General features: G+C 48.1%; 1 protein-coding gene across 1 annotated transcript; it reads right to left on the bottom strand.

Moving 5' to 3' along the window:
- Nucleotides 1-353: 353 nt before the first annotated feature.
- On the bottom strand, nucleotides 354-6,965 carry LOC125301720 (inositol hexakisphosphate kinase 2-like). The gene is made up of 4 exons (XM_048254423.1): nucleotides 6,295-6,965; nucleotides 3,373-3,586; nucleotides 2,515-2,611; nucleotides 354-1,734 (listed from the first exon to the last, which is right to left on the bottom strand). The coding sequence occupies exons 1-4, from the start codon at nucleotides 6,506-6,508 to the stop codon at nucleotides 1,309-1,311; spliced, it is 951 nt and encodes a 316-aa protein (XP_048110380.1). The 5' UTR covers nucleotides 6,509-6,965; the 3' UTR covers nucleotides 354-1,308.
- Nucleotides 6,966-7,871: the final 906 nt, after the last annotated feature.

The raw sequence follows: 7,871 nt of genomic DNA, 5'->3' as shown, positions 1-7,871 counted from the left end.
TCACTTGGCTTCTTTTGTTTGAGCTGGCCAAAATTAGGCCTCACCTACTAACGTCATATCGCTATTCAGATACAGATCTGCCATGAGGTCAGCAAAAATGTTTGTTCACCAGAATGTTCACTATGTCCAAACTACCCTCATAAAACTCAAAACGCACATTGTGCGCTGCAGCCATGTTGCCTGTATTTGCAATTGCAAGATCAGCACACTCTACTACACAGTAGCAACCTAGTCACTCTTTTACAGGCTTGCACCTTACCTTATCAGTTGTTATGTTACTTTTCTGACCTGAAAAATAGAACCCCCTGTACACGTAGCAAAGATCATCAAACACACACCAAGAGTCAGTGACGTAACACAAATGCTGTTTATTATTACTTTTCCATTCGAACACAGATATACAGTATAAGATAGAGGTATCTCAACATGTCAAATAACAATATTAATTTATATTATTATTATAACATTAATAAGATGGAATGTAGTCTCTCAATCTCCATTCATGTTTTTTGTGTTCATTTTTTTTAGTTTATTTAAGAAATATGTCAAATAAATAAAAAGATCTATATAGTCTCTCTGCACGTCTCTAGTAACTATCTGAATAGAATGGGCGCTTCTTCCCATGGGAAATGTGCTGTCGGCCACACTGCATAATTCCCTCTCACGCACCCAGCTGACCGCTCCTCTCCCTTCAGAGGCACAGCTGGAGGTGAAATTAATGCAAGCAAAGTCTCAGTTTGAAATCCTAGTAGAATCTTCTGGAATGGGTCTGGGAACCACCGGTTACATCAGTCTTTATGAAAGGTTGTGTGTGTGTGTTGTTTTGCTTTGAACTGTTGGATTGTTTTCTTCTTCGGCTTCTGTTTTCAGTAAAAACACCAGTGAGGAAGGGGGAACTTGTAACAGTAACAGGGTGAGTAGGGGAGTGGGAGGGGGAAGTACTTCACTGAGTCAAGTAAACAGAAAATAACAGATACTGCTTCAGTGTTACCAACATCGACCCTTTTTATATCCTCTAACACAAGTCTTGAGAAAAGAAAAAAAAAACAGCGAAAGAAACACCAACAGAAAGACACGAGTGGCCAGTGTGCAATAGTGGCCACTGCAGGTCCCAGTCACGTGGCTGGAGGAAAGATACGAGCCTTCGGACATCCTCTAACCCACCCTCGCTGCGTCGCAAAGGGCATCAGGGCTTCAGGACGAAGTGCTTCGCCGAAAACACACTGCACTAGTGTACACAATTGTGTGTGCACGCGTGTGTATTTCATGTGTATGTGTGTGTGTGTTTGTTTGTGTTTGAGCAGCAGCTCAATCTGTGCCGTGGTCCTCCAGCTGGGAGATGATGGTGATGAGGTTCTGCAGGCCAAAAATGTAGCCACTGTCCTGACCCTCATGCACCACACTGTCCTCGCCGTAGTGCCGACACGTGGTGTGGGCAAAGTCAATCATGCGCACGTCCACATTGGGCTCCTGCAAGCCCCGCGCCACCCGACGAGTCACCGCCGAACTGCCGCCACTGCCACCGGCGCTGCTGCTACTGCTAGTGCTGCCGTTACTGCTGCCCCCGTTCAGGCTGACCTCGCTGCTGCCGTTACAGCTGCCGCTGCTGCTGCTGCTACCTCCCCCGGCCACAGCCCCGCTGCGGGGGAACCCGAACGCCCCTTCCTCCACCGCCTCCTCTTCTTCTTCGTCCTCCTCCTCCTCCTCCTCTTCCTCCTCCTCATCCTCGCCCGTCCTCCTCCTCCTCCTCCTCCTCCTCCTCCTCCTCCTCCTCCTCCTCCTCCTCCTCCTCCTCCTCCTCCTCCTCCTCCTCCTCCTCCTCCTCCTCCTCCTCCTCCTCCTCCTCCTCCTCCTCCTCCTCCTCCTCCTCCTCCTCCTCCTCCTCCTCCTCCTCCTCCTCCTCCTCCTCCTCCTCCTCCTCCTCCTCCTCCTCCTCCTCCTCCTCCTCCTCCTCCTCCTCCTCCTCCTCCTCCTCCTCCTCCTCCTCCTCCTCCTCCTCCTCCTCCTCCTCCTCTTCCTCCTCCTCCTCCTCCTCCTCCTCCTCCTCCTCCTCCTCCTCCTCCTCCTCCTCCTCCTCCTCCTCCTCCTCCTCCTCCTCCTCCTCCTCCTCCTCCTCCTCCTCCTCCTCCTCCTCCTCCTCCTCCTCCTCCTCCTCCTCCTCCTCCTCCTCCTCCTCCTCCTCCTCCTCCTCCTCCTCCTCCTCCTCCTCCTCCTCCTCCTCCTCCTCCTCCTCCTCCTCCCTCCTCCTCCCCGCCAGACTGCATGGAGAAAGGGAGAACAGGGCGTTATTAAGGAAGTAACGAATGAAACACACCTAAAGAGACAAGATGATATCCATCAAATTCACCGTGGGAGCATGGCCTTTTTCCCACTTTCCCGTTTCCACTGCCTGAGAGTGGCTAAAATGAGTCAGGCTCTCCATGATATAGGACCCGTTCATAGTGGTTATGAATGCACGGAAACTGGCTAGGATTAAGCTGCCTGTTTATTTTAAACATTGCTGTGGCGCAATGCCCTTTCACACTCCTGCTGACGCAAGCAGAGTTTGCCCAGGGCTGTGAGTGGTGTGACGGGACAGAGGTAATGAGTCATATGGAGGTTGTTTCTACTCCTAGGGACACATACACATCCATAACATACAGTGCATTAGCGTAAGTGGTAGGCCGCACTGACTTTATCTCCACTGGGAGTGTGTTGGAAGACAAAGTCCATTATAACACTGCAGCAGCTGAAACAATGAAGACCCCCCGCCCAAGCCCGACCCATCACCCTATTGGAGGTCAAGGCTGAGTCACTGGGCTCTGCTCTGCTTACATAACCTTCGCTGGCTCTCACAAACTCTTGTCTGGCTGCCAGAAGCCGGGAACAGAGGCCTGTCTGCTCGCTCCGACCGACCAGCTGGGCCCCCAGTATGTGTCAGTGCGCTAAGCCCCTCATGATGGGTGAGGTTACCCAAACCACGCCCTGGCGGCTCAGTGGGCACCATTGATGGCTCAGTGAGTCGTTGTTTTGTGAGATTAGCTCTGCTGCCCTTGGCTGAACTGCTCCACTGATGTGTACCTTGGCTTTGTCCCCTCATTTGAACCAAGTGACTCGCAAGGGGCCAGGGGGATGACCAGGGTGGTTTTATAGTTATTCATCGGGCTGACGCTTTTATCCAAATGTTTCAATTCTTACAAGGGCCAGTCTCCCCAGAGCAACTTGGGGTTAAGTGCCTTGCTCTAGGCCACAACGGTGGCAGCCAGGTATTGAACCCACAACTATTCTGGCTGCTGTATGCTAACCCAGTTCCTTAGCCACTAAGCTAACACCGCCCCAGGGGTTTACACTATGTGAGTGTCCCACGGAGTTTGTCCACCCCTTGCTGCTCACCTCTTGTCTTTGTCCTTGCGCGAGTTCCTGGCCCGGTCCTTGCCGTAGCCGTCATTGTCTAGTAGCATCTTGTTGGCCCACTTGATTTTGTTCTTGGGCTCCAGGTCGACGGAAGGGGCCACGTTCTCCAGGTCGCTCACCTCGCTGTGCAGGGGGTATGCGATGAGACACAGGTTTCCCTCCTCGTCTTCTTCAAAACTCACAGAAACCTCACCTGAGGGAGAAAGAGAGAAAGACAGAAAATTGATTAAGCTGCCAAGACTTATGAATAGGAATCTTGCACCCAAACAATAACAACAAACAATAACAACAAAACGTGTGAAAGTAGCCAGATCTCCCAGAATCAGAAAAGAAATTCGGGATTTCTTTGACATCTCTTACCCCAATCTCTTTTTTTTTTGTTCTCATACAGAGATTTCTCCAGCTTTTTAAAAAGCTACAGAGACGTCTGCACAAGCTTTTCTTAACCTGATAGAGATTAGACAAGTCCACGACAAACAGAGAATAAGACAGAAAAAAGCTGAGATAGAAACAGATAGAAGAGAGCAGGGAATGAGATAAAAACAGGGAAATAGGGACTGGGGTATAGAGGGAAACGTGGGAACAACAAAGCTGACAAAATGCATGTGTGTGTCACTGTGACTACATTTGCCTTTGTCACAATAAAAGACAACCTTTCAATGTGATGATGCACAGTAATAATGGACCCATTTAAAAAAAGACTCGAAACCAAGGAAAGGTGCTGAAGATGATATTCTTTATTTGCAATGAACAGGAAACGGTTCATTACAGAGAAATGCCATCATTCAGCTATGTACTGGACACGACAACACAACACCTGACACAAGGACAGAAAAAGAAACCTACACGTCATGATGAAGTAGCTATCAGGAAGCCCTGGAACAACACAAGATAAGGCTGAAAAAGCACCAACATGTCAGTGTGACTCGGTGTTTTAAAAGAAGGAAAGATAAATAAGTCAACGGTCAAAATGATGAAGTTCATTCAAAAAATCAAGTCCATGAAATCATCAGTCTCTCTTTTCACCATCCATTGAAATAAAAGCATTATGAAAATCAATGTTTTCAAAATGAATCAAAGTGAAAAACGTTGGTTTCTTAATAGTCTTTTGTGATTGCATGTAAAGGGGTGGAGGGTTGTTGTTTGTTATTTCCAGAACAAAAGTCAGGGGACTAATTATGCAGGAGACCTGCAGGCCGCCCTTGGGGATAAGAGGATGACAGGTGTGTGTACAGGAGAAACCTTGAAGAGCATCTCAGTCCATTGAGCTGTGGAAACATTTTCTTCAACAATACCCCCCCCAAAAAAAAAAAAAAAAAAATCGTCAAGCCCTACCTCTGACCCAAGTGTTCTATCTCACACCTTACGCCCCATCACATCCCTTAAAAGTCTTCATCTAAACGACCCATCACATATGTGCTTGCCCCACCTAATCCTTCCATTACAACACAAAACATTCCCCCAACCCCCAATCCGTTGTGTCATTGAGTGTGTGTTAATGGTGGGCTTCTTTCTGTGTTTGTGGGTAAAGACTAGGGGGGTTCGGTATGAAACAAAGGTAAGGGTTTTCACAGCGCACAATGGTTGTGTAACTAGCCACAAGATGGAAGGTCAGAACTGCTTCAGGCAAACAGGGTGGAATAAGGAGATAGCAAGACAAAGACAGAGAGAGGGAGATATAGAGAGCACAATATAAAAATAATACACTGTAATACTGCATATCCACACAGAATCTTAGATATACCAAAATCATGCAAAGTGTAATTGTTAAGATATTAATCCATGGTAGCCACCAATCCAGGGATACCATTTGTTCTTTCAGTCATTCGATTTCAACTCGAAACGGCAGCATTATTATAGCAGAAAACATATAGATGACATCCTCAACTAAGAAATATGAAAATCTGGAATGGAAAATTGTCTTATAGAATAGACTGTAACCGAGCTTAAGGCCAACAGGCTCTAGGACCCAGTGGCTCCTTGTATTTCTGACTCGGCAGCCTTGGAGACTGATGTCATTGCTGTGCAAAATTTAACCCCTCCCTTGCCTTCACTTTATCTTGAACGAAACCTAGCATGTGTTTACATGTTCACATATAATCATTTGGTCTTCAGTGAGTGGACTTTGTATAACTTGTGATGTCATGTATAACAATCCGTTTTGAGAACGTAGGAGTTGAACAAAAGTACAGCTACAGGCATCACCACAAAATGTATAGAAACATCCAGAAGACAGACAAAGACCAGAGAAAGGATCCTGTTGAGGACTAGTGATCCATCCTCATCTTTATTGTCCCCTTCGTCCATCCGATTCCAATTTCACACCTTCCGTCAATCCAATCCTCTATAGAAGTCTTCATGTCAGGACATGCGTAAAGGAATGGAAAGGTCCTTTCGTATGGAGTGACTTACCTCTGCTCGGGCCTGTCCACCTAGTGAATGGGCGCTCGGAACACACAGGAGGGCATCACAATTACAGCGCCCCCCTATGGTGGGTCAACACCCCTTGGCCCAGTCTCCTGGTTTCCCCCTTGCTCGTCCCTTAACCCCGGACTGGTCTGAGCCTGGGCTGGAACGCCAAATCCTGCCCCATACCAATGACGTGTCCTAGTCTCAAAGAGTACCAAGCAATAGCATTGCAGGAACACCATAACAATAGTCGACAAAGAGACAACCCGTATACATCTAAATGACAGTAACAGCCCTGGCACAACCACACACACGGCAATCTAACATACAGTACAGAAAAGAGAGAAGAGAGAGGGAGAGGGAGAGACAACAGAGATACCAGAGCAGCAAGACTATCAAACACAGCACAGCAACACAAACAGTTGGAGGAGGGGTGCTGGGGGATTGGTGAAGGAGGAAGAGGAGAAGCGGGGTGGGGGGGGTCTCTCTTACCTCGGTATTGCGGGGTGAACTTCCGCATGGCTGCGGGAAGGCTCTTGTAGAACTGGTGTTCACGGGGGATGAGGGGTTTGCAGATAGTCTGCTCCCCGAAACGGAGCACACACGAATGGCCCCCCACCTGGTGCACGAAGGGTTCAAGCAGAACCCCTTTGCCCAGATAATGCTGCTGTTCTGCCTGCTGCATCGCCTCGATCGCTGGACTCATCCTCCACGGGCATTAGATTCCTGGCTCCGGAGGTTCCGGATCCCGCAGGAGGTAACACGGACGGGGACTGGTGAAGGCAGAAACGACAAAGGCAGCCGGTGGTTGCGTGTCTGTCTCTCTATCTCTCCTTTTTTTTTTTCTTGTGTGCTTTTTTTAAATTCCTAGTGCTTCCTCTTGAGTGCTGCTGTAATCTTCCCCCTCTACAAGAGAGAGTACTGCAGGAGGAAAAAAACAAAGAGAGACAGGAAGGAGGAAGAGAAACACAGAGAGGAGAAATAAAATCTATCAGCTCTTCTCTTTAAATCCACGTTTGCTTTTTCTTGCTTCCTGGCAGTGTTGTTTGTTCTTAGCGGAGTGGAGAGCGTTGAATTTTAAAATACTTTTTTGCCTGCGACAGCTGTGGCTTCGTGCTGAGTCACACGGGCGCTGCGCCGCTCTCGCTGTAGAAACTGGTCTGATACCCTGCGCTCGCAGAGGACTGGTAAAAATGTCACAACTAGATATGTGGCCCCTCCCCCTCCACGCCAGCTGGCCTATCACAGCAGCCGTGACGGAATGTTGGGTGGCAACCAGAGAGGCGAAGGCAGCAGGCAAACAAAGAGAGGGGGGAGAGTGAGCGAGAGAGAGAAAGAGAGAAACGACTGGGGGAGGGGAGGAAGAAAAGCAGCACAAACACACAGGGAGGTGGTGGTGGTGGTGGCAGTGGAGGTGGAGGCTCAGGCAGCTCGACTCAGCTGTTTTCCTCCAGCAGGCTGTCTGAGGAACCAAACTTGAAAATTTCCCGGGCCAAGTAGGAGCAAACAAAAGGCAAAAAACAGGAAGGAAACCCTGAATGCTGCTGACTGCGGTGGAGGACCACCACTGTGGCATTGCCAGGCTGCCAGACCTCTACCAACATGCAGACCATTGCAAACAAGCAAACAGACCTCCCGAAACATGAACAAAAGCTCCCACCTGAGCTTGTCACACAATGGCAAACAAGAACTGAAAACAAGCTTTGACGAGAACAGACGTCACAAAGGCAAAATCCCACTAGTGAGCTAATAAATGAATAGATCCTATTTGCACAGAGTTTAAAACCTGGCACCTTTCTGTGCAGTCGATGATGAGGGTCTTTGTTTTGCACATTTTTAAGCCTCATAAACATTAGCTGTGTTTGTATCAGTTACAGGTATTGATTACGTGATTTCCAAGGAGGAAGCGGCTGTGTGACCCAGTTAAGGTAAACCATGATTGGGGTGTTAAAGGATGATAAAATAATCAAATATGTGCAAAACATTAAGCTGGAGAAAGATAGTCATAAATGGAGCAATAAAGAGAAATAAATAAAAAGAGAGTAAAAGACAGGAAAGGGGGGATTTCA

This window comes from Alosa alosa, chromosome 10 (assembly GCF_017589495.1).
Source record: "Alosa alosa isolate M-15738 ecotype Scorff River chromosome 10, AALO_Geno_1.1, whole genome shotgun sequence".
NCBI lineage: Eukaryota > Metazoa > Chordata > Actinopteri > Clupeiformes > Clupeidae > Alosa > Alosa alosa.
The sequence above is the reverse complement of the archived record's forward strand: the minus strand, read 5'-3'. Positions and strand labels throughout refer to the sequence as shown.

Excerpts from the sequence above, each read along its gene's own strand:
- LOC125301720 (XM_048254423.1), bottom strand. The coding sequence starts at position 6,508 with ATGAGTCCAGCGATCGAGGCGATGCAGCAGGCAGAACAGCAGCATTAT. Across the intron at positions 3,587-6,294 it reads GTTCACCCCGCAATACCGAG|GTGAGGTTTCTGTGAGTTTT; the intron begins GTAAGAGAGACC and ends TTTCTCCCTCAG. Across the intron at positions 2,612-3,372 it reads CGCAAGGACAAAGACAAGAG|GAGTAGAAACAACCTCCATA; the intron begins GTGAGCAGCAAG and ends ATGTGTCCCTAG.